Here is a 25,619-nt window from a genome sequence, read left to right as displayed (position 1 = left end):
CCCACAGTGACATTTCTACCTTGCAGGTGGGAACCACACTAGTTAGGGGCAAACCTCAGAAGGCTCCGTGCAGATAAACACCTAAGGTCAAAACTGAACATTTAGCCGCCACGCTGTCACATCCACAATCACATGGCCTCAGGGGGTGCTCTAAGATGGATGTGTCTCAGCCACAACCCTCCCATGAGCAGCCAGCCCAGCTACTGGGGAACATGATATCCTGCTTATCCATTCACCACCACCCCAGCCCCTGTGCGTCGCCTCCATGCCTTTGGGGCTAGTATGGGGATGCGGCCCCACCTCCTCTAGGTTCCCAGGAGCATAGGGAGGGACCAGTCCTTGTGCTCTGCAATTGCGAGAGGCATTTGCATCATCCGTACAAGGGGGGAGGAAGGCAAGGCTGCTTGTGCTTCCCTTCCCTGCGTGCGCATGCGCACACACGCACACACACACGCACGCACAAGGACCTGTCAGTCTAGCCGACCTATATTCAGAGATTAATAAGGCCAGAAGGCACCATTATGATCTTCTGTGCTGACCTCCTGCATGACACAGGCCACAGAACCTCACAGTTTGTACATAAACCCATAACTTGTTTGTGCTATGGCATATCTGTTAGAAAGCAATCCAAGTCTCATCACCACTCTCCCTGAAAGCTTTATGTCTGCAGAACTGTAGTGGAAATCACCTGGGCAAGGGGCTGTCTCACAAAGTTTTTAGTATTTCTTGCTTCTGCGGAAGTCAGAGATACCATAAGAAGAGCCTGTCTAGTTGGTATTTCATCACTACTACTTCCACCAGGAACCAGAAGTTACTTCTATGCATTGCTAAAATGATCCTTTTAAGCAAGTCAACCAAACTTCGGACTGTTTAGCTGAAGCTTTGCAGGAGAAAGCTCAGCTCTGTTCTTTTTTTAAAATCCAAACAGCTCTATCCAAGCAGAGTCTTGGGAACACTGGAAATGACAGAACACCACTTCTTACATTTTGTCTTTCACACAGAAATGCTGTGGGCTTCATTTAGCTCTGGAATACACTGCCAGCACAGGGGCCCATCAGAGGAATGTCAGCCTGACTTGGGAGGGGAGGGAATGGGGGGAGAGATTGTACAAGTTGCATTTAATAGTGCATAAATGTAGTCTGTGCATATTATATATTGCACATACAGTTTGCACACAAAGAACATACCTGTTACGCAGGAGAGATGTGAAGGCAGATGAAGTGATAGTATATAAAACTGTCCAAATCATCTAGGTTACTATTTTCATATACACATTATATATAATTTTATATTGTTTCATATTTAGGGTTAATGTAGTTTACAGAATTTCTTAATACACCAGTCAGGCATTGTGAATGACTATAGTTTCGGGACTGACATATTGGAAGTGTCAACTAAGCGCCAAGAAATATACCATTAAAAACACCACTTCAACTCTTCAAAAATTCCCTGGGTAACTGGTTGTGCCTGGAGTCACCCTTTGTGGTCCCTGGCCATGAGTCCCATGGCTTTCCAGGTCCCACTAACATTGATCTGAGCTTTCATTATGGGGAGGGGGGGGGGAGCTTCTACCTCTTTTCATTGTGAAAAGAGCCTTCAAAATGTGAACGGAAGGCTAGGGCTGAAAGGACAACAAAACAACTACCCCCCCCCCCAAGTCATTCATAGTCCCAATCACATGGATAATGGTCCATTTAAAATCAGAGAGTTAAATTTGGGTCCCCACCATCCTCTCCCCAAAAGAGCCACCTCACTGGGTTACCAAAATAGTTAGGAGTGACCCCAGCTGTGCAGAGAATGCCTGCTTGCAATACTTAGGCTATGCAAAATACACAAAGGCAGATAACTATACTTCCCAGGGCTGCTCTCCTCACAGCCTTGCCAGTATGCCTGCACCACAGATTTTCTTCTGTCACCTACCCTCACCGAGGACTTCTCCAATTCCCTCCATCAAAAGGTGCAGAGGGAGAACGATTCACAGGCTGGCTTGCAGAGCCTGGCCTGCCCTTCAAAAGCACTACAATCCCGTCAAAAGCTACTGCTCCCTTCTCCCTCCATGCAGCCACCAACATACAGAAGAGAAGGAATAATGCAGGGGACAGGAGGGATAGGGTCAGGGAAGAGAACTACTGGTGGAGGAAAGACCAAGAGAAGGCATGAGAGGAGATACGAAGGTGAAGTAAGACAGGTGGGTGAGGGGAGAAGACTGGTGGGTGGAATGAAAGAGAAAAAAAAAAAAACACACTGAAGTTAAGAATTAGAGAGAGGACATGGCCAATTCAGAAAATAAAAAGGGGGCGGGGAAGACTATTTTATAGACAGAAGAAACCATCAAACATTTTAAAAGGAAGAAGTTAGCTTAAGGAAATACACTTACTTTGAAAATGATTACAAGAAAGATATACCAATAGAGAGAGACAAGTGGAGGATAGGAAGAGGACGGGAAAATAAGAAAGGAACAAACACAGAATCAGAGTTATTTTTGCCTTCACTCACACAGGTGCAACTCTCCTTAAAGTTCATGTTTAAGTGAGACAGGAATTGGGCCCCATATTTGACAGTCCCAGCAGATAATCTTCAGACTAGGATTAGTGCCCCTCCCCAAAAAAAGAATATTTTAAGTATGCCTCTGACAAACCCTCCATCACAAGCAAGGACATGCAGTATCTAGACTATGCTCACCAAGTTTAAAATCAGATTACCAGACTCAAGGTACCAATCCACCCACATTTTCACACATGATCAGTTCAAATTATTTCAGCTGAACATTTTTATTTATCAAAGACATTTTTTGCTTGTCGGTTAAACATTGTAGTAACAAAATTTCTAAAAAGCATTGCACTGTCCCCTGCGAAATAAAAATAAGGCTCCCCAGTTCACGTACCGGTACTGTGCTTTGCCTCCAAACTCCATGAAAGTCTGGCATGGACTTCCCTTTCAGACATCATACTTCTCAAGGACAGACTTATAGAAAAGATGCACTATTTCCCTTACATCATATGTACATGGACTGAGGGGCAGACGAAAATGGCTGTGTGAATGTACTGTGTGCTGATGAAGCTGAGAGCAAATGTCTTCACTCTTTCTGTTGTAATATGATACCTGGCTTTCGTGATCATTCCAGCTCTTGAATTAGGAATGGAAAATGTGAAAGCTCTTTCACAGCAAAGGTTTAGGGACAAAAATCTCCATGCTACTTTCTTACATTTGCTTTACGATGGACTTTAACACCTGTGATAGGTACATGCGTGTGCACACATGCGCACACACACAGAGAGATCTGTGTGCAAAGGCCGCCAACCACTGTCTCTTATGCTGTGGTTCTAGTAATGCCTAAGTTTCCCTGAATTTATTTCAAGTGCCATATTTTTAAAGGTGGTCTCCCCAGCTTTGCTGTTGCAATTTGCAATTTTGTGAATGCAAAAAAAGCATTTAAACAAATAGCTACAACTAGCTAGTTAATGTTGCAAATCAGAGAGAGTTAGATACTAACTGCGAATAGCTGCTTCTGCAAAAACTGTTTCTGTAGTTGACTGCAAGAGTAAAATGAGAGGCTGAGTTGAGATCCCTACAAAAATGTTGTCCTACATAAAAAAAAAAAAAATCCCTTCAGTACATGCATGCAAGCGAATCAAGGCATCTTCATGCACATTTGCTTCTTTATGTACCCTCTCATAGAGCTGGAAACTTTAATTCCCTAATAAAGTCTATGTTTTGTAAGGATTTACAGTCACTATACTTTGCAATATAAATCTAAATGCTTGGCTTCCAGACAGTTGTGCATTGGTGAAAGATACTGTGTAGTCGCCTGCTCCAAAGGAGAAACTTTCTTGCTGAGTGTTGTGTTAAAGTGATTTCAGTTAAACAATTATACAAGTTGCCAAGCATTATTGTAACATGCTGCAAGGCTTTTGATGGCAACATGATTTAATAGTTTTTTGGGGGGAGGGGCACAGCCCCACAATCCTGCTGAATCTATCATAATAATTCTTGATGTCAGATTACCTTTTTCTAAAGTAATAGTAGCAAAAGTATCTTTTTTCCCCTCTGTTCTGACAGAGCCTTCCCACTTAGGCTCAAGGTCTATAGGAGAACAGGAAAATGGTTCAATATGGGTCAAGAAAACTTGGTAGTTCTTGAGATTAGCATACTGATCGCTTCCTCCTAGAGACAGAGGTTTACGTTTAGCTCAGGAGGCAAATTTCTGCATGCCACACAGGGAAGGAAAAATAAATTATCAAATGATCATTGGCTAATGATGCACTAAAAGCCACAACTAGTTAATACAGCACCAAGTCAGTCATCTGAAGCCATCAAAAGATGCAAGCAGATTAAATTACAGAAGCAGGGCCAAATTCAGAGGGAGACAAAGATGGTATAATTTCACCTTCTTCCACAAAAGTTTAAGAGCATTCATTTTTCCGTCTGCAGCGTTGTTATAACCATGTTGATCCCAGGATATCAAAGAGTAGGTAGATGTGGTCATCTCTTTTATTAGACCAATTTCTGTTCAGGAAAGAGACAAGCTTTTGAGCTACTCAGAGCTCTTCTTCAGGTCTGGTAGATCTCTTCATTTTTCAGAACAGCTGAGAGATTTCTAAAACTACAGCTACTGTGCATATGGAATTTACTCTAGTGAGACCATCATGGATCATCATAAATGTTTACATTTGTCAGTGTGGTGGGAAATAGGAGTTCATTACGCAAATTAATAATGAAAAATAAAAGCCTTCCCTCTGAACTAAACATTAGGGCAAGGGTATCCTAGCTTGCTGGGTCCCAAACTGTGGTTTGTGGAGCGTTGGCTGGTCACATGTTGCTGGCTTTCTATCTCATTTCAAGCAGCTTCTACAGATGCCAAGACTCTTCATTGCAAAGGAGAGCTGGCTGACTAGTAAAAGCAGCTAGAGGAAAAAGGAGGAGGAGGAAGCAGACTGGCTGTCTCCAATAAGAGCATCGGAGGGCAGAACTGCACTGCTCTCAGGCACCACTAGTATGACTGAAGCGGCTAACCACCGGTAAAGGAATAATAACCAGGGAGAAAGGAATGAGGTAGCAAGATATTTTGTCTTGGGGAGAAAGAGTAGAAGAGGGCCAGGTCACTAGGCAGCATCTTGAGAGAGATGAAGAAGAATGGAGCCAAAGAGAGGAGAAAAATGTGGTCAAGTAACAGAGAAGCATGCACAAGAAAGAAGGGAAAGAATCACAGAGTAGATGGGAGGAGAGGAGAAGAGATGATGAGTACACACAGTGTGAGCAACTTCTTTTTCCCCAGATGGGACTGACCAAAATAAAGATGCTAAAATGTAGACACACTTTCCTAATATTACTTTGCTATGTAGACAGTTGTAGTTGAGATGGTTCACAAGACAAATCTCTTTATTCAGATATGCTCCAAACCATAAAAAAACAAAAGAAAAACAAACAAAAAAACCAACCCTCATCCCAGTCTCCTAGTGCTAAAGAGAGTTACACGTTATGCTGTGTCTATCTTCACTGTAGTGCCATGGTAGCAGTTCTGCAGGTAACACAGAAGCAGTCCTATTGCTTCCAGCATGACTTCCGAAATACCCTCACCCCCGTGCCTGTGGCCAGGAAAAAGACTTGCCCTGCAGTGTAATTTGAACCTATATCCTAAACTTTACCTGCATCCGTAGCCAGACATCTAAATCTTTGATACCACAGTGCTGGTTTCTGCAAAGCTCTGCTCCTCTAAACTCTGAAGGTTATTGAACATGGATATATGAGCTAAGATTTGCTATTACATAGATTTATAAAAGGTGACTGTCTAGACCCTTTTTACATGATTTAGATAAAGAGACATTTTCCGCATTCTGGGGAACATATACTCCTTTTCCTTCTGCATTTATTGGGCCAATCTCTGTGAAATGGGGGAACAGCCAGAAGGCCAATCATGGAAAATTCTTTACAGGCCTGGACAAATATAGCCAGAATCAGACTCAGACGGGTCTCTGGTGAATGCCAGCTGCTGAGAACACGCTGGACCCAGTTTCCGTGAGCTCTCCTACTGGGACAAAACAAAGCAGACAGATCCCTGCTGAGCACAGGTGCCATGGTGGCAGCATACACGAAGAGGCCATCTTTGAGAGAGCCAGATTCTAGACCATGCACAGCTTTACACACCATAATAACTGGTCCCTTGAATTTTTCCCAGACATAGATTGGCAGCCAAAGTAAAGCATGGAGGACAGGTGTAAGATGCTCTGGCCAACACACCCTCTTCCCATGGTGGGCAGCTGTGTTCTACAATAGCAGCTCTTCTGGAACAGGCCCAGACAGAGTGCCCTGCCGTAGTCTGGCCTTGAGAAAGAGAGGCAAGACCGCATTTGACAGAGAATGTTGCAAAATGTTGGCAGGCCAAAAGATGAAGAAGGGCATGTCCGGGGTCACTAGAGAGCGGGAATCCAATAGAAGTGACTGTGATTCCCTTTGATAACAGGTAGGCAGATAAATCATCTGGGAGTGCACTCAGTGACCCTGCAAATTTCTCAAAACTTTCTCCTCTGCCAACACGCTTCACCTCTCTCTTACCTGGGCGGTGCCAAAGCCCACTAGATTTCACGCAAGTCACCATCTCCACCAGACACTCCTCTTAGGTAGGTGCCTTAGGCAGACACTAAGTGAGCAGGGAAAAGCTCAAACTGGGCCTGACGGGATGGGGACAGAAAGAGAAACGTTGCCAGTATATCGATAATACCTCAGCATGTTCACATATACACATCAGCAAGAGAGCAAGACCGAACCCTTCAGGACTCCAAACAAAGTATCCTCATGGCACAGGATGGTAAAAATGTCCCATGCTGCAATTACATTTTCTTTAATGCATGGCCTCTACACACCCCTCTCCTGCTTCATCTGTCACAGTTCATTAGAAACTCACAGTGACCTGCTAGGATGATTCAGGGAGAGGGGCCCTTTTGGGCCTAGAGGATGATTGTGGACAATGGATTCATAGTGTCCCACTAGGAAACACCCTGGTCTAGAGGCAGCATGTCCTAAACTCACTAGGACCCATCAGTCTTCAAGAGCAGACCATCACAGCAGGCCCTCTGCACGGTCAGAAGGCTGGAAAGGCTTTTAGCTTGGGCTGGAAGAGATGGTGCTCAGATCACGCAAGTTCCTTATACCCCCAGCATCATACTGTAAAAATCAGGTCCAGAGCATATCCACTTCCACAATTAGAATCAACAGTCACACGGGATGACCTCAAGAGTGACATGAAAGTCATGAGATGCCAGGTCACTGAGCTAAATATATTGTCTGCACAAAGCCCCCCAGGAAAACCAGTCTTGGTGACACCAGTATAAGCACCAGTCTGCCAGCTTAAATAGGAAGCCTGTAAGGGACAGGGGTATGCACCAATAAGATGCCCAGCAGATTGTCACAGGAGTTGCACTTAAACAACAACTTCGATCTTGGTATGAGGCATCTTCTACACGTAGGGCCAGATGGAAAAAGCAATAGAAAATGGATGGCGCTGTGAAGGAGATGGTCTACTTGTAGTTCATCTGCAGACCTACTTTTAAAACAATAGGAATGTATTTTATCCGGCCGTTTATGCCAGGATATTTAGAATTGCTGCTGGGGACTGGAATCTTGTAGACACATCAGACTAACAAAATGCTTGTTTTTATAAAAACACTGTTGTATCAAGGTTATATTGTTTGAAAACAGTTCAAAACATGCAGTTTCAAATCACAGTTTATTTGTAAAATGTGTATATCAAAAGAAAAAAACCCAGAGCTTTGGAAATTTCATAGATCTACACAACACAAACACAATGGTCAGCAGGATTTACTGCATTCGGAAGAATACTTGGAAGCACTGGGTGGGGTGCCCCAACATATGCTGACCACTGCTACTGAGGGATGTAAAATAAAAGTGAGGCCAGGAAATGGGTGGGGAGGGGCGAATAGTGAATGACATGGCCATGGTCAGGAAATGCACTTGGCAAGAGGTGTGGAAAACAGAGTTTTACAGGAGTAAAACAACCACCACAAAGCAGAAGGAGGAGGAGGAGAATTGCCAGCTATGGAGAATTGGGAATGGTGCCATTTCACGGCACATTATGACCAGCAGTTGCTTGGTGCTGGTTAAGGCCTGGTATCATGTGATCTGTGCTCAGATAAAAGGGAGTAAAGGAAAAGAAAGACTAAAAGACACATTTATAATAAGGTAATAAAACAGTTAAAATTAGGAAGTTGGAGCAAACACCTCTGCCAACAGCAGTACATTGGAAACAATGGATTTCTATAGAGGGTTAGTTTTGCAGTAAAGGCAGCCACCAGCAAACTGTATTCTAACAAGCAAGTTAGCTACAAAGCTGTCCCTTTACAAGGCAGAGCTGAAGTAATACATCATCCTAAAAAAGGGGAAAGTATCTTCTGAGAAGGGAATAAAGTAAGAGATCAGAGTGCAGGGCACTGTACCATTTTGACACCAACACATTGCTCAGTAAGTCCCAAAAACACCATCAAAATCATCCTGCTGCATCTGAATGCCACGTCCAGTGAAAGCAAGTAGACAGCCTGTGCAGGAGTTATGCCCTCTTAAATGAGAGAGTGCCTATGTAATGTAGGTCAGAAAATGGAGCAACAACAGGGAAAAAGAACAGTAAGAGAGTCACTTGAAGGGATGCTCTTGAGTGTATTTTCTAGTTCCCAAGATAAGGAGTTATCGAATGACAAACACTGTTTAGAAATCCAGTGGGATCTCCAAGATGCGAGCATAACCGAATTATCCCCCTCATACTCACTCCTGGTGTCTTCTTATAGGATGTGGTTCTTTACAAATAAATGATGAGAAAATCTCTGCCCCAAAGAACCTACAATCTAAACAGAAATGACAAAGGGTTGGAGAATGGGAATATTATTAATGGAGAATTGAGGCTGAAAAATTAAGTCACTTGCTCAAGCTCACACAGCAAGTGTGTGTGACAGATCTGGGAACTGAACTCAGGTCTCCAGAGCCCCAGTCTAGTAGTGCCTTTAGCACAAGACCATTCTTTCGCTCCTTATTGTCTCAATCAATTAGACTTCAAATTCTTCACAGCAGGAATCAATCCTTTTATTTATTCTGTGAGGTGCCTAACATTGTTGGGTGATGTAAAAATTAACATTTTCCCTTAAAAAACACTCATCTTACTTGGAAGGTAGGAAAACGTGCTGTCCTATTATTTAGGGCAGCAGAAAGAAGAACATCAGGGCATACGTAGTACGGAAAAGAGTAAGAGAGAGTACAGTCTCATGGAGGCTAACTGAAAGCTTCTTGAGACATTACAAATCAGTGATGTTTGCACAGCATTTTGTAAATGTAAAACAAATAATAAGCATTAAATATTAGGGATTCATCTTAAATCAAGCCTAAGAATGTCTTAATCTGAAGGAATATTTCCAGTGCTGAGCATTTAGAAACTGAGGATTTTGCACATTAGTTTTTGCAAAACACAGTACAACATGAATCATGAAGCTGGTTATTAGTGGAGTTAATGGACCAACCATGTCAAAGGTTAGCTCATAGATGGGCAAGGCTAGAAGTGTTCATAAGGCTGGAGCTTTATAACCCAATGTGGTTCTTCACAGAGGGATCTTTTTGCCCAAGTGTAAATTAACCATTAACCATTTAAAATTACAGACAACATCCTTTGTGCACATATTCTGAGCACTCCATAATTGAAAGGTCAGTAAAACTTAAAAAATGTTGTCCATTTGAAATACAATACTTTTAGGAGAATTCTTTTGACTTAGCCAGCTTTTTGGAACACAACATTTGACCTAACTTTGTGCAGCACGCCGACAAAAGTAGATGTTTACAGCACACAGATAATATACATTTTTATATATTGTGGTTTGACAATCTTATTCAACATGTGTCTGATTTAACATGCTTATCTGATTTTCCAACTACTAAGAAAAAGAAAATACTTTGACAAGGATTAGCACTACGCAAATATTTTGCGATTACAATTTTTCAAAAGTTTGTTTAAATTGGCTCCTGAGGCACAGTAAGAGAGCCCTTCACAACGCAGTTTGGAGAGGACTGTAGTTTAAGAGTACTAGAGGATGTATTTGCTCTCCGGGCTCACAGGAATCCCATTTCACCCCCTCTAACTTCTACGAGTTGATCAGCACAGAGACAATGAATTTTGCCTTCCCGGATGGTGCACAGAAAATTATGATGAGTGCTGTAGGTTAACACTCCTCAGCATACTCAGTTTCTGCCATCTGAAACCAAACAGAGTACTCACTACCTATAACTAGAGTCACCGGTTTATTTCAATGTTGCTTGCAAGTTATTTTTATAGGGACTTAATTATTTTTCTCTGGGTCTTGGCACTGCCAACTAATTATCCTGAGTAAAACCCTTGAGCGATGGCAGACTTGCAGTCATGCACCTGTATCTGTGATTAGGCGAAGGAGAATTGGACACCACTCACCCACCCTGACAGTGACACACACACACACACACACACACACTCTCTCTCCCCCTCCCCCTCCAAACACCTTTCCAGGCCTTGAGAAAGTTCTTGGATGAAATCCTGGCTGCACTGAAGTCAATAGCAATTGACTTCAGCCCATCCCCTTTACAATTTCTTCAAAGATCATAAGATTAATATCATCTTATTAAGGTAAAGCTCCTATTTCAAAGGCTGGTGGTCACAAGAGCTGCACTAAACTCAGCAGCTTCAGACCACCTAAGTTTTGCTTTAATTTGCAAGTTTGAGTGAACCCAAAGCTGAACATGAAGCTTCCGAGTTTTGCCTGGTTTTGGTTCAAAACTAGAAACAGACACTGCATTTAACAAGTCCCATGTTCACTCGAATTACTGCCAAAGATCATCAGGCCTTGTAATGAAAGCCAAAGCCCAGAAAGTTTTGTCCAGTTTCAGGTTTTGTAACAGAAATTTCCCTTTGCATTAGTCATTGCTTGTTTACCTTACATGTTGGGGGGGGGTGGGGGGGGTGGCAGGAGTGTAAAGCATGTGTATTTCAAGTGGGAACCTACATCTCAAGTTCATATCACTACAAATATTCCTGTGCCCAAACAATTTCTAAACAAACAAAAAGAACAGATTGTGTCCTTATTTATATTCAAATCAAGGGCACTGCCTGGTTATAACCAAGGACAGAATTTGATCCACCGTGCACAGTTAAGTCAACCACAAAAATGGAAAGTGAACTAGCCCTCAGGGACTGGATGGCTCAAGGGACCCAAATGCAGTATAGAGCACCAGGTCACCTGTTTGAATCCAACCCAGATGGAAACCAAATCCCAGTTGCTGGCTTTCCCTAAGGATATTCAAAGTCAATTTTTGCCCCAGAGAACGTCTCAGAACTCACGTCTACAGCTGGCACTAATGGAGAACCTGGCTAGCAGCATGCAATCAGAACAGCCAAAGTATGGATGGATTTGGAGACTAAGCAACTCTTATCCTCAGAGATAGTGTACCTCAGCCTTAAACTGAAGTGCCTGGCAGGACATGTTGGGGCAGCTCACATGGATGCTGCCTGGGCCACACCTGTTCTGTGGGTAAGCAGAGGACTTCAGTCTCCAAAGCCCTTGGTTAATCTGGCTCCTTTCACGGTCACTTAAAACCAGGCATTATCAAAATAAATGTTTTATTGATAATAGATGAAAAAAGGAAGGACTGAAAGGACTTGGCTGTAGCATTTATTAAGAGTGCATCCATGTATAACCTCTCTCACTCATTGATATAATCAACATCAGTCCTTACATTTTTACGGCCTACAGCCATACCATGGGCTGTGATCTCCTCAGTTCTTGCAAGCTGAGCAGGGCGAAGTTGGGTCAACACATGAAAGAGAGAGATCTTCAGAGAAAAATCCAAGTGTTGCAGGAAATGGAGTAGGTAGGGATTCAATCATAGCACTCTTCTTCCCTCTGACTCAGTATTGTTGAGCCAATGAGTATTTTTAAGATGAGATATTGAAAACCATGTCCTGACCACCTGAACATTAAAGATCTAGCAGTATTTTTTGCAAGAAAAAGCTCAGGTGTCCTGACCCTCTCTCAGCGTAGGTAACCTGTTTACTTAACTTCCCCGTACACTTTCAAAAGCGACAATAAACTTCTCCACTTCCTGTCCTAAACTCTTATATGTTGCTGTACCGTTAAACAGCTGCTGCATTCCACCCTAATGTGGATGCTTTTCATTAGCAAGTGAAATGATTTCTGTATGTGTATGTGAATAGCTTGCAAAGCGCATTAGGATCCTTCATGATGCACGATTCATTATAAATGTGTAATATTAGTTACTTTTGTTAGAATTGCCAACGCGACTGATTTCCGCATCTATGACCGACAAACAAATGCATTTAAACCAGATAAATAAAGTGCACAAGATAAAGTTTTAGAACTTTTGAGTGAATTACAGCTGGAAAAAACTGTATGTAAAAGCTAATGAGTTCATTTATGAGAGTTCCACGTGTCAGCTATCAAAATGATCGCTGTTACATTATGTCATCTGACAGTTCCTGTACTCCCTGCAAATTCGTCTTGATTTGAGATGGCACAAACTCTTGCAGGTACATTTTCCAAGGAATTATGTGGGATTCTAGCTGCACAACTCTCTTTGGAGCCAATGAGAGTCAGATAGCTAAAATCCCAAACAACTCTTTTGAAAATTTACCCCATGGAGCCATAGTCACAAAGCTTTAATAATGGGACTTTGTCAGGGAGATAGCTTTAAACAGTTACAGAAACTGCGAAAGAAAAATGTACAATAGCAATAACAGCAACTTGCTTTCTAATCTTTGTACTTTCAGCGACTTAAAGGTGTTTGGAGTTACTCCGAAATGACTTCAATGTGACTATGTCTGGCATTCTACCCCAGGGAGAAAAGGGCACTCAGTCTCAGCTTCTCCTTCATTAATATTTCCTGCAGATAAAGTTCAGATTTTTGTTATCCATGAATTTTTCAATTAAATGTTTTCAATTCCTCAGTCCATTGGGTTGCTTTTAATTAGACCTTGTGCCTGTATCAGAAACTCTGGAGTTTCGTCTTCCATTGATCATGTAGTCTATCAGAAAATGTATCCTCCTAAAACACACATACAAAAATATAGGAGAGAGGGGGAAAAACCAAACCCAGCCCAGTTCTCTCCTACCAGAGCCATTCTGCATCACTGTCACACACATATGCTGTATGTAGTTAGAAGAAAGATACATCAGGATTATGTACAGGGGTAATTTTGGTGAAATGTGGGGGGAAAGGAGAGATTAATATTCTAGTACAATTTAAGAAAAAGATGCCACCTCTTTTTAAGATGGAAAAAAACTTCCAAAAAAAAAAAAAAAGGCAAGTAACTTCACATCAGAAGAACATACACATCAACACTACAAGCTAAAAAAGCTACAGATCCGAAGCAGAATGCTCTATGGCTATTCCCCGCACCCCCGTGTACCAGATGTACCGTATAGTAATTGTCTAGGCAGCAAGATCATTACTTATTTTGGAGTTAAACTAACAAGCTTGGGCTAAATTCTGCCCTCAGAGCCACACAAGCTTCTCCTGTTGACTTCAGTTGTACAACATGAAAGTGACCTTGTCCCACATCTGACTTAAGATTTTTTTTTCATCTTTTTTTTTTTTTTTTTTTTTTAAAGAAACAGAAAAATAAAATAAATACACCTCAGGGTGCAACTGAAAAGCTGCAACTTTGTGCCAAAACATAGTTGAGACAGACACTTTTTAACTTGCCTAGAAAGGACACAGTCCACTTGAAATCTAGCCAAGTGGGTGAGGGGAGGAAGAGTTTACAAATTACTTTCAGCTCTATACCTGCTCCCATTTTCCCCTGCCAATTTTTGTGGTTTTACAATCACAATATTTCTATTTAAAAAAAAAAAAATTCTCTACCACTTGCCATGTGAAAGAGACACACACAAACAAGAAAACAGAACAGAGCAAAGGGTGGAACTAACTAGCTGCCACCAAAGCGTTATCGAAATTCACAAAGTCAACAAGCTGAGAAAAGAAAAGGTTTTCCCTCTGATCTCTTTCAGTTACAGTAATTTTGGATATTACTTGTATCAAAAGTAGATAAAATATTTTTGGGCAAATGTGCGATTTAAAAAAAAAAAAAAAACCAAAACACTTGATCCCTTTCAAGTTAAAAAGATGTGCTGGGGGGCCAAAGAACCACCCTTCACCTAAAACAACAAAATAAAAGCCCCCCCCCCCATTCTGGAGAGGGTGTGTTATCACAGAAGCAGTTCTGTTGCTTTCTGCTGAAGTGTTTGGTTGGTGAAACCACACCCTCTGTTTGGCGCACTTCATATGCTGCTCCTCGCTCCCTCAGCAGGGCCCTGTGTTTGAGACGAGTACAGCAGAAAGGAAGTAAAAAGCTTTGGCCAGCAGCTGTTACTGCCGCTTACTCTCCGTCACTCACAGAAAGGGAAAGAAAAATGGTGAAGAGGCAGCAACTTGTTTTCTTTGTTGAGTCCTCCCCCCCTCCCAATCTATTATTCATTCAAATCGCCCTTGTTGTCAGACTTTCCTGTTTTTAAGACATGGGTTCAAAGTCCTGCCTCAATATTGCTTCGAAGAAAAAAAAAAAACACATTTGTCCATTTTAAATCAGCGTGATCATTTTTACAACAGAAATAAGTGAATCTTCAGGGGAGGAGACAAGAGTTTCAACTGAGCACTGTGAGATTTTGAACAGTAATGTTAACACTAGTCATAAAATCAGCCACCCATTTGCTCAATCACACAGACGTTAAGGGCCCGCACGATGTACCTAGCTGTCAAATTATTCAAATTCCTATTTGTGCTGCACAGGTCCATAAAACGCTGTTTCCTTCTGCTCTTGAGTTTCCCCACCCTCCGGTTTGCCTTCCTGACTTCTTCCTCCCAGTCTGACTTCTGTGGCTTCCCCGCCAAGGGAGATCAGTAGATTTCCTGTGCCTGCCACTGCCCTTAAAAGGGCAGATCTGGAGGCGAGCAAGAGGGAGATCCTTTCCAGATTAAAGGACAGCATCAAGGTCAAGAATGATTACCTGGCTGCACAGACCTTCTCTTGGAGCTGGGATAGGGTACTTCATGGAGCCTTACTGTCAGGGCTAAGGTGGGAGGCGGGGTGACAGCATGGAGAAAATTCCTATCTACTTACTGCTCTGCAGCAGGGGAGACTCTGTGGCCCACTGGAAAAAACGGAGTGGGGGAGGGTAGAAGGAGGCCATGATATTTATAGGGACGGTGGGATACTTGCAGGAAGGCTTAGTTGCTCTACATAGCAGCTGCCTTCCTCAGTTCTGTAGCTCTCAGCTGCATAGGGGTAGGGTTCTTCTCCAGTGAAGGCCAACACCAGGGGGGAGATGACTGTGTGGTCGGTGACAGGGCTAGGGCAGCAGAGGCAGGCAGCAGCAGGAAGGTTTGTAGCACTTCTAGGGCCAGGAGACCGCTTGCAAATGTAGGTGTCTTCCTTGCAGATTTCTTAAACCTCACCAGCCCTGCCTGGCCCTCCTTCTACCCTCATAGCCTTGCACGAAAGAAAAACTGTTTTGTTTTGTTTTTTTTAAAAAAGCCACCCCTCCACCCACAGCAAAAGCTAATGTAAAGTACCCTCAGCTGCACCGCACTCACTTGAGCCAGTGCTTGGAGCAGCAGTAGCTCTCAGAATAGAACCCTGAGGACACCTGAACTCCAACGGCAAGAGTCCCATTCCCCGGGTCTGTTATGACCTGTGATGCTGTCACCCTGTTCTTCTTCTCTTTCTACCTCTAGCCTTCCCCCGGTCAGCTCACTGCGACAAGCAGCACAAGGTGCCTCAGTGGGGTGGACCTGGAGACCTACTCTTCATCTTTGTGAGCCTCTCCCTCCTCACACCGTTCATGCTCAAGGGAGCAGAAAAGGACACACACACCCCTATCCAAGTAGGCTGCTGGGGTAGCAAGGGCCCAAATGAAAGTAGACAGTCAGAATCCCAGGCAGAGGAAGAATTCCCAGGCCTAGCAGCAAGGGAATGGAAGAGCAGAGAGCCAAATGCCAGCCAGCTAGCCACCACCACCTCTCCCCCAAAGTGATCATGGCAGAGATTCACTCAACAACCGCCCGCGACAATAGAGGGTGAATTCTAGTAAGAATTTACGGTCCATTGCTGACCTGAACAAACTTCAGAATTTAGGTCCTTCTCATTTCCATGAAGTCAGATCAAGGAGTGTTTCAGCAATGAACCCTCCCCACCTCACAAACCTCTGGCTTGCATATTTACTAATTTGCTTCATGCTCAAGGGTCTGAAGAGAAGCCATCTTTGCAATTGTTCATCGCTATTGTGATCACTGGAAATTCAGTAAGATATCAGGGCAGTCTCATGCAGCATTGCCAGCTCTTGCAGTTTGATTGCCATTCTTGCAATACCGGATGTTTGTCTTAAAGCCCCACCTCCTGGAGTCAAGTGATCATAAGAGACCCTAAAACTTCACTTCATTTTTAATAACATTAATTTCTAGCCCTAATGGTTGTGGAGAAAAGCTTGAAAATTGGAACCCTAAAGCTCAAACACCAGAAGGCAAATAAAAATCTTTTTTTTAAATGAATAGTTCCAGGATTTTTAAATTATTCTCATGGTTTCTGGAGGCCTGATCCATGACTTTTTATCACTGGAGCTGGCATTACATGACAAATGCCTAAGCTACATGACAAATAGGAGCATAGAAGTGTAGGATTGGAATGGACCTCAGTAGGTCATCTAGTCCAGTCCCCTGCACTCAGGGCAGGACTATGTAATAGCTAGACCATTCCTGACCGGTGTTTGTCTAATCTGTCCTTAAAAACCTCCAATAAGAGCTTCCACAACCTCCTTCAGTAATGTGTACCAGTGCTGAACTACCCTGACAGTTAGGAAGTTTTTTCTAATGTCCAGCTTAAGTCTCCTTTGCTGCAATTTAAGCCCATTGCATCTTGTCCTATCCTCGGAGGTTAATTAGATCAATTTTTCACCCTCCTCCTTGTAACAATCTTTTCTGAACTTGAAAACTTATCATGTTCACCCTCCCCTCGCCATCTTCTCTTCTCCAGACTAAACAAACCCAATTCTTTGTCAATCTTTCCTCACAGATCATGGATTTCTAGACCTTTAATAATTTTTGTTGTTCTCTAGTGGACTTTCTCCAACTTGTCCACATCTTTCCTGAAAAGCAAATAGACACTGAAAACAGATAAAGCAATCTGACATACTTTTTTAAAGAATTATCTCGGTAAAATAGGTTATAAAAAAATTCATAATCGACTAACATTACTCTAACTCTGCTGGGCAAGTTTGGGACCACTGTCACATAAGCTGGGTCTAATGTGCTGCATGATATAAGAGGGGATGCCTATAAGCAATGAGCCCTAGTTACAAAAACAGGGCAAACTGCCATCCTTACCTGGGGAAACCACATATAGAGGGGGTAAGAGATCCCAGAGTGGGGCCAGTAGTGCAGCCATCTCAAGAGCCATCTTGCAGTTGCAGAGCAGGAAGTCTTGGCAAAACAGGCTGCAACAAACGGCTTACTGTTCCTTGGAACAGGACTGGTTTGTAAGTGTCCTGCTCAGGATTACCACTGACAGCATGTGCATTAAGCACAGCCCATATCTCCATTAAATTGCACTGTGTGACCAGCATGTTAGGTGGTGTGACAGGGTCGGGCTAGATGGCTACAGGAGAGTAACAGAAAGCAGATATATTAGCCCCAGGCTAAGTAGGTCCCTTTTCCCTGGGCAAGGTAACAGGGAAGGTTCCAGAACAATCAAGAACCTTCTGGAGACTGGTTTGAGCATTGGCCTGCTAAACCCAGGGTTGTGAGTTCAATCCTTGAGGGGGCCATTTAGGGATCAGGGGTAAAAATTGGGGATTGGTCCTGCTTTGAGCAGGGGTTGGACTAGATGACCTCCTGAGGTCCCTTCCAACCGTGATATTCTGTGAACACCTGCAGCCAATCAAGAAGCTGCTAGAATCAATTAAGGCAGGCTAATCAGGGCACCTGGGTTTTAAAAAGGAGCTCACTTCAGTTTGTGGTGTGCGTGTGAGGTGCTGGGAGCAAGAGGCACTGGGAGCTGAGAGTGAGAACGCGGACTGTTGGAGGACTGAGGTGTATAAGCATTATCAGACACCAGGAGGAAGGTCTTATGGTGAGGATAAAGAAGGTGTTGGGAGGAGGCCATGGGGAAGTAGCCCAGGGAGTTGTAGCTGTCGCACAGCTGTTCCAGGAGGCACTCTAGACAGGTGCACTCCACAGGGCCCTGGGCTGGAACCCAGAGTAGAGGGCGGGCCTGGGTTCCCCCCAAATCCTCCCAACTCCTGGTCAGACACAGGAGTCGACCTGGACTGTGAATTCAGAAAAACGGCCAAGCTGAGGGCTGCCGTGAAGCTCCAAGGCAAGCAAATCCGCGAATAAGCGCAAGACCCACCAAGGTAGAGCAGGAACTTTGTCGTAGTGGGCAAGAAGATAAAGCAGGATAGCACCCTGGAATTTACATATGTGACTAGGGAGAAGAGGAGAACCACCCTAATGGTTCTTTCTTCCATCCTTTGCAGAACAGACAGCAGGATCTGGTCTGTAGTGAGGCCGCGCCTGAGAACTGAAATGCCTTTGTCGCTAGCCGATATTGGAAATTGACACATGCTGCAGAAGGCCAGCACAAGGCCCGCTATGCCACTTATGCCTCACATGGAAACTCTGGGTGAAATCCTAGCCCCAAAGAAGTCAGTTGCAAGACACCCATCCATTTCAATGGAGTCAGGATTTCACCCTCTATGGGCGTAAGTACAAAAACCGTGCCAGACCTTGGGAGAACGAAGACACACAGCAGAGACTGGGATTACACAATATAGTAATATGCCACCAGATCAGTAAGAGACAAATGGCAGTGGACGCAGGGCACTGAACCTCAAGCAGAGTGTGTAACCGTCCAGGATGTATCCTACCCTCTTTGAACTGAGGTCAGAGGGGGATGTCTTTTTCTTACACTTTGGCAACACTTCTGTAAATTTCTCATGCCCACAAAGTCTCACTGAGCTGTGCTGTGTTCGACACTCCAAGCGAGAGATCACCTGCACATCCCTTACATGAGCAGAAAGGAGCTACATACTGGCCCTGAATAGATTGGTGCACAAACCTGCTCCAAGACAGAGGCTTCAGGATCCACGTTTACATGGATCCAGCGGCCCCCAGCTGGTGCAGAGGAGTGTGTAGCAAATCAGTTCACTTGCTCTGGTTTGAGAGGGGTGAATTTCACCCCGCAGCCCCTCTACACTCCACCTGCAAAGAGTCCAAATATTTGGGCTTCAGGCGGGTGGATGAATTTTACCCAAGTGGATTACATGTGAGCATTCTTAACTTAACTGGGTTATCTTTCACTTACAGGCCTGTTACAACATAAGGGTTATTTGAAGGCTTCAATTGTTTGGTCTTATCTAAATAATCTGAGGCTTACATATAAATCAAGAAGGGCCAGATCCTACTACCACATGCCAAAAACCTTGCACGGGTGCTGAGTACTTTCTACCCACACTGATTTCAAGGAATAGTCTGGCTAACAGTAGGCTAGGGCTCTTCCAGGTTTAAGAGATACACTATTGTGCCTCCTTTCTGAGACCGAAACAATCCCTGGTTTACATTCTTTCTATAAAATGTGTGGGAAATACCCTATGATTGTTTTCATCCTGTACCAAGTAGTTTCTTTAGGAAGTGATCTATGACTCTGTGCACTGATGGTTGTAAAAACACCTAACCAAAAATGGCCCCCCTTCTCTTCTCTCCTCTTCCCTCCCTTCTCCCTCAAATAAAGCCAGATTGTATTACTAACCCCATTCATGTATACCCTTAAAAAGAGATTTCAACATTTTTTTAATTCAGAAAACGGAAAGGTTTACTGTTGTTCTCATTCCCCTCTGGGATTTTAACAGATTCTGTAAACTCTCACTGCAGAATTGATAAGGAATACGTACTTTTTAGCTGTCTCCATTGCAGCACAAGGAATAATGCAGACATGAAGCTCTTTTATACAAGACAAATATTTTAACATGTTACTGAGAGTCCTTTTCTGGCTCGTATTTTAATCATGAAAAATTGTTTTTAGCAGTTTGTCAACTTTTTGCTATAATATTCTGATTTTCTGTCAAACGGTACCGTGATTTTTCATGCTTTGTTTTGACCCTCCCACTGTTACCAGCACAACAGAATTACAAACCTTTCATTTTTAGCTGTGGATTTTGGCACAGGAATATTGTATGTTCATAATGCAAACGAGCTTTCAGTGGTAAAACTGAAGAATAGAAAAGTCTCTTTAACTGTCTGGATATGAGGAAAACCAGCTGTTAATAAATTTAAGTCCCAATGGCTCTATTTTAGAAGTACAATAGAGGCTTCACTAGCTGTACAATCAAAACATTTGTAGTGTTACACTAGAGTAAAAGTATTCACAGTTCCCACTCCCCCACTTCACAAGGAGATCATGTGTAGAGGGAGGTAATCGACTGGTTTCTAACCACTGCGTATTGTTGGAGATTCCCTGAAACACTTCACTACAGCCTGATTTATCCATTATTTATTTAGCCATTCACTGTATCAAAGACTACACCTTATTACGGTACTGGTGTCTAAATTTTGGCTATGAACAAGTAAGTAGTGTATGCAGTTGGAAGAAATATTCTTTATACTGGTAATATAAAGTTATAAAATATATAGACCCTTAGTTAGAAGCTTAACATGTCAGGTTCAGTTCCCTGAACTATATCTAGACTAAATAAAACCCCAAAACCACTAAGAATTAAAACTATAATGAAAAATTTCAGAGTAGCAGCCGTGTTAGTCTGTATCCGCAAAAACAGGAGTACTTGTGGCATCGTAGAGACTAACAAATTTATTAGAGCATAAGCTTTCGTGGGCTACAGCTCACTTCACCAATGTATAGAATGGAACACATAGTAAGAAGATTTTTATTTATATATATATATATATATATATATATATATATATATAAATAAATAAATAAATAAATAAATATACACACACATACATACACACACACAGTCACATATACACACACACACACACAGAAGGTGGAAGTTGCCATACAAACTGTAAGAGGCTAATTAATTAAGATGAGCTCTTATCAGCAGGAGAAAAAAAAACTTTCATAGCGATAATCGAGATGGCCCATTTAGACAGTTGACAAGAAGGTGTGAGGATACTTAACATGGGGAAATAGATTCAATATGTGTAATGACCCAGCCACTCCCAGTCTCTATTCAAATCCAAGTTAATGGTATCTAGTTTGCATATTAATTCAAGCTCAGCAGTTTCTCATTGGAGAACTAGATACCATTAACTTGGATTTGAATAGAGACTGGGAGTGGCTGGGTCATTACACATACTGAATCCCTTTTCCCCATGTTAATTATCCTCACACCTTCTTGTCAACTGTCTAAATGGGCCATATTGATTGTCACTACAAAAGTTTTTTTCCTCCTGCTGATAATAGCTCATCTTAATTAGCCTCTTACAGTTTGTATGGCAACTTCCACCTTCTCTGTATGTATATATCTTCTTCCTATATGTTCCATCCTATGCATCCGATGAAGTGGGCTGTAGCCCACGAAAGCTTATGCTCTAATAAATTTGTTAGTCTTTAAGGTGCCACAAGTACCCCTGTTTTTTTTTTAAATGAATAAGCGTTGAATTCAACACAATGGGAAAGTCAAATTTCATCGTCTGCTTGATTGCCTGTTATATGGTACTTTAATTGTGCTGCAATCTCCAGTACAATCATATCAACTCGACAAAGCAGTAAATATTTTAGAGCATGAATTGACAGAAAGGACTACTACATACAATGAGATCAGACTCAAAATACTCTTATACAGCACTTAAAATCACCTCTCTGCTGCATGCAAAGTTATCAGGAATTGCTCTCCGATTTCTGTCATTAACCAATCTTTTTTTTTTTTTTTCCCCCCCCAACTCCTCTAAAGTCTAGCCAGAGATTATCAAAGCCAACGACAGGCTTTCAACAGCTTGGCCAGTTGAAAATCTCTCAAGTTGTACTGCTATCACCACTGCACGAGCTGACGTCAGACTGTTGTTTACAGGAGATGGGATACTGCCAATTTCCACTGAGCTGAAGACAGCAGTGCCCGGCCTCTTTTGGCTGTGCACAAAAAAGAACAAACTCCTTTTGTGTGTTGGTGCACGTGGGAGAGAAAGAATGAGAGCGTGCGCACATGTATGTGAGTGCATGCAGGCAAAAGGCTACTTATTCTTCACTAGGACACCAAAAAAGCCAAAACAAATACACAATCTTCTCTAGGACAGCAAAACCTCAGAGTCAGACTGCAAATAAAAACCTGGTTCTGTTTTTATCACAGTACATATCGTACTGCATATGAAAACCATAGTTGCAAAGACAACGGAGAGCAAGGAATTTTGGAGTTCTCCCTACTGACCCTGTAAATACTCCCAAAATCTAAAATCTTTGCCCACCAATAAAAGGATTAAGATGAAAATGTGAATACACAGAATGTCAAAACTTTGCACTGAGTGACCAAGCATTACAGGAACCATTTAAAATTTCAGAGTAGCTACAGTTCCTTCCTCTTCTAAGGCCAGGAAATCCCCTTGTCAGTGCTAACATACATGAATAGAATCCACCAGAGGAAGATATTTTGTCAAATTTACTGCCAGTAGAGAAAAAAAAAGAATAGCGCCTGACTTAACATTTTTCTTCTCATTTATGGTATTTCCTGGAACCCAGCAAACTTAAATGTAGGTGTGTTTTCGGGTCAAGGTGGGAGGGTGAGCGGTGGGAAATTAGGGGCTGGAGGTGCAGAAGAGGGACAATTTCAAGTCGAGTGAAAGTTAGCTGAGGAAAGATTGATTAATCCTGCTTTTTAAAAACAAAAACAAAAAACCACTACCACCACCACCGACAGATAGGCAGAGCCGTATCAGGTTTGCAAGTGCCATACCATAGCTTCTGCCTGTAGGAAAGTTTCAGTTAAGTTTTAATCATGGAAAAAGAAAGTGCATGTATTTGTACCTAAAGTGAAGCTTCTAGGATTGGAAGGTGACCTACGAGACTGCATTTCTGTTCTCAGCCCCTGTGGCTCGAGGCTACAAAGCAAGAAGTTAAAATATCTAACTTCAGCACAGAATTGGCAGAAAGCATGTTGACAGACTTCCCAGAGGCGGCAACACGTTGCAGATTTCCTTTACAGGAGTCTACTGCCTCCCAATCCAAAAGCCAAAGATGGCCTTTTTCAAATACTCCAGGCAAAGCGGACAGGATAGCAATTCTGCGATCTGTCTGGGATTCTGCTGCACCTCAACACTAATTAGGAATAAGCGAGAAACACCTCCCTTTGTAAGCTGACAAAAAGGGCATTTCACCAGCACAAGAGCTACCTCTCCAACAATACCATTTGGACAGAATTCTCATTTCTGGGTCTTGCACTTCTTAGTACAAGCCAGGGGCCTCTCCCTTAGGTTTTTGATCCCTAAGGATAATGGTAGTTGTGTACTACCATGGACAAAGTCAGTCAGAACTTGCTTGAGCAGTTTGTAAAAGAAGCTGTGTAATGTGTATGTTACACAAAAAGGACTGTATTGGTAAGAGACTGGACCCATTGATAATACATAGTCAGGGCTTGACGTGGTGTGACTGAACGGATATATCAAAGAGGACCAATGAAATGAGTCCATCATGAATTGCGGGCCGTAATCCATTATTAGCTCATTGAATCCGATGGTGAACAGGTACAATACACAATATGTTATTGCATTGTTACTCGATGCGTTGTCTGTGCCAATCTTGGACCAGGGCTGACTAGAAATTTCATGCAGCGCTTTTGCATCCCGCTTCCTGTATTTGTTACAGATTTCAAAAACTTATCTTCAGTGGCAGCATGAGTGCCTGGCCACAACATGACATCCCAGCCTCTGTTCTTGCATTTTTCTGTACTCAGATTGTGATTTGCATTTATGACCTCTTGCTGTGGTATTTATGACATCCAACCACATGACCTTACATTTACTCCGATCTTAGGCTCCTGGTTAATCTCAAAATATTTCAGTACAGATGCTTCTGTAACATTTTTTTTTTTTTAATTCCATGAAGTTTTTCCTTTTTCCAGTCATACTATTGCCATTCTGTACTGTCCTCAAGCTGTGCGGTCACACTTAATTGTAACAAATTAGTAATCAATTTACTTAGTGATAACATGCCCATGAATCTCTATGTTAGGCCTCCTTGTTTTGTGGTCTTTCCACTAGTACAAGTGCTTCAATTTTTACTTGGGTCTGGTCAAACTCCTTTGGGGGGTTGTGTTCTCCCCAAATCAAGAAAGCATCAACAATTACCTTCCCTCAATGCAGATTAGAAGATGCGAGACATGGAGTTTTCATCCAGAATTGAATATACTTTGGCTTTTAAAGTCTAGACATGGTTTCCTCATCTACTTTCATGGGCTAGAGCAGGAGTTCTCAATCTTTTTCTTTCTGAGCCCTCTCCTCCTGACATGCTATGAAAGCCTCCACAGCCCACCTGAGCCACAACAACTGGTTTTCTGCATATCCAGTAGATTAATAACCAGGGCTGGCGTTAGGGGGCAACAAGCAGGGCAACTGCCTGTGGCCCCACACCACAGGATGCCCTGCAAAGCTGAGTTGCTCGGGCTTTGGCTTCAGCCCCGCACGGCTTGGGATTTCTGCCCTGAGCCCCGGGGAGCCTTAACATGGGCCCTGCTCTCTGGTATATTTTGGTAGACCCCCTGAAACCTGATTGTGGCCCCCCAGGGGGCCCCAGACCTCTAGTTGAGAACTGCTGGGCTAGAGCTCTAGAGTTTGATGGCCTTATTAAGACTTTTTGGATAGGTACACATATATTTAAACTTTTTTTTTCCAGTGACCACACTTAATTCAGCTTGCTGTCTGTATTCAAGCAATAATTAACTATTGTTTGGTCATTTTCGTCTTTTGCTTCATCTCTCACATGGTGCATGTATCTTGGTGATCTACCGAGATCTCTCTCATATGTTGTATTATATCCTTAATTCATCTCAGTCCATTAAACACCTCATCATGTTCTTTAAGAGCCCCATTTGAGCATCCGTATTTGTAGACTGTTCTTCAACTCTACATACGACACTGTCTGTTCCACTCTTTCAAGCTTTACTGAGTGGTATCTGCCCTTATTCAGGCATGCCAGCGTGGCTTTGCCAGATGGGCTCATTTCCCAGCTATATGAAACTAGCTTAGTTTATTTTAACATTAGGCAGTCACTAATGTTTCTGTATATATTTGCGGTGATTTCTTTGCACTCAGCTCCAGTATCTATTTTGAAATTCATTTTTTGTTCATTTATTTCCATGGTCACACACCACTCTGTTGTAGAACATTCCTTGGTCATTTTAATTAAGTGACTCAACAAAGACCACCGTTTCTGCATCATCATTTGATTTTTGTCCTTCAGTGGTATGTTCATGAACATCATTTGCTTTTTATACTTTGAAATTTGTGCTGACGTGAAGTGCTTTTGCAAAATGGTAGTATATTTTATGTACACATTGTGCTGGACCCCTTGGCTTTACATTGCA

General features: G+C 42.6%; 1 protein-coding gene across 4 annotated transcripts in view; it reads right to left on the bottom strand.

Moving 5' to 3' along the window:
* Positions 1-25,619, bottom strand: part of SERTAD2 (SERTA domain containing 2) — a 98,383-nt gene that overhangs the window by 53,557 nt on the left and 19,207 nt on the right. The window contains exon 1 of one of the 4 annotated variants that reach the window (XM_037896052.2): positions 2,885-3,741. The exons of the other annotated variants lie outside the window; for them this stretch is intronic. Within the exon in view, the coding sequence (XP_037751980.1) occupies positions 2,885-2,913 (29 nt within the window). The 5' untranslated portion in view covers positions 2,914-3,741. Of the gene's footprint in view, positions 1-2,884; positions 3,742-25,619 lie in introns of those variants that run through there. 4 annotated transcript variants of the gene reach the window in all.

Source organism: Chelonia mydas, chromosome 3 (genome assembly GCF_015237465.2).
Source record: "Chelonia mydas isolate rCheMyd1 chromosome 3, rCheMyd1.pri.v2, whole genome shotgun sequence".
NCBI classification, from domain to species: Eukaryota; Metazoa; Chordata; order Testudines; family Cheloniidae; genus Chelonia; species Chelonia mydas.
This window is presented reverse-complemented; position numbering and strand designations above follow the sequence as displayed.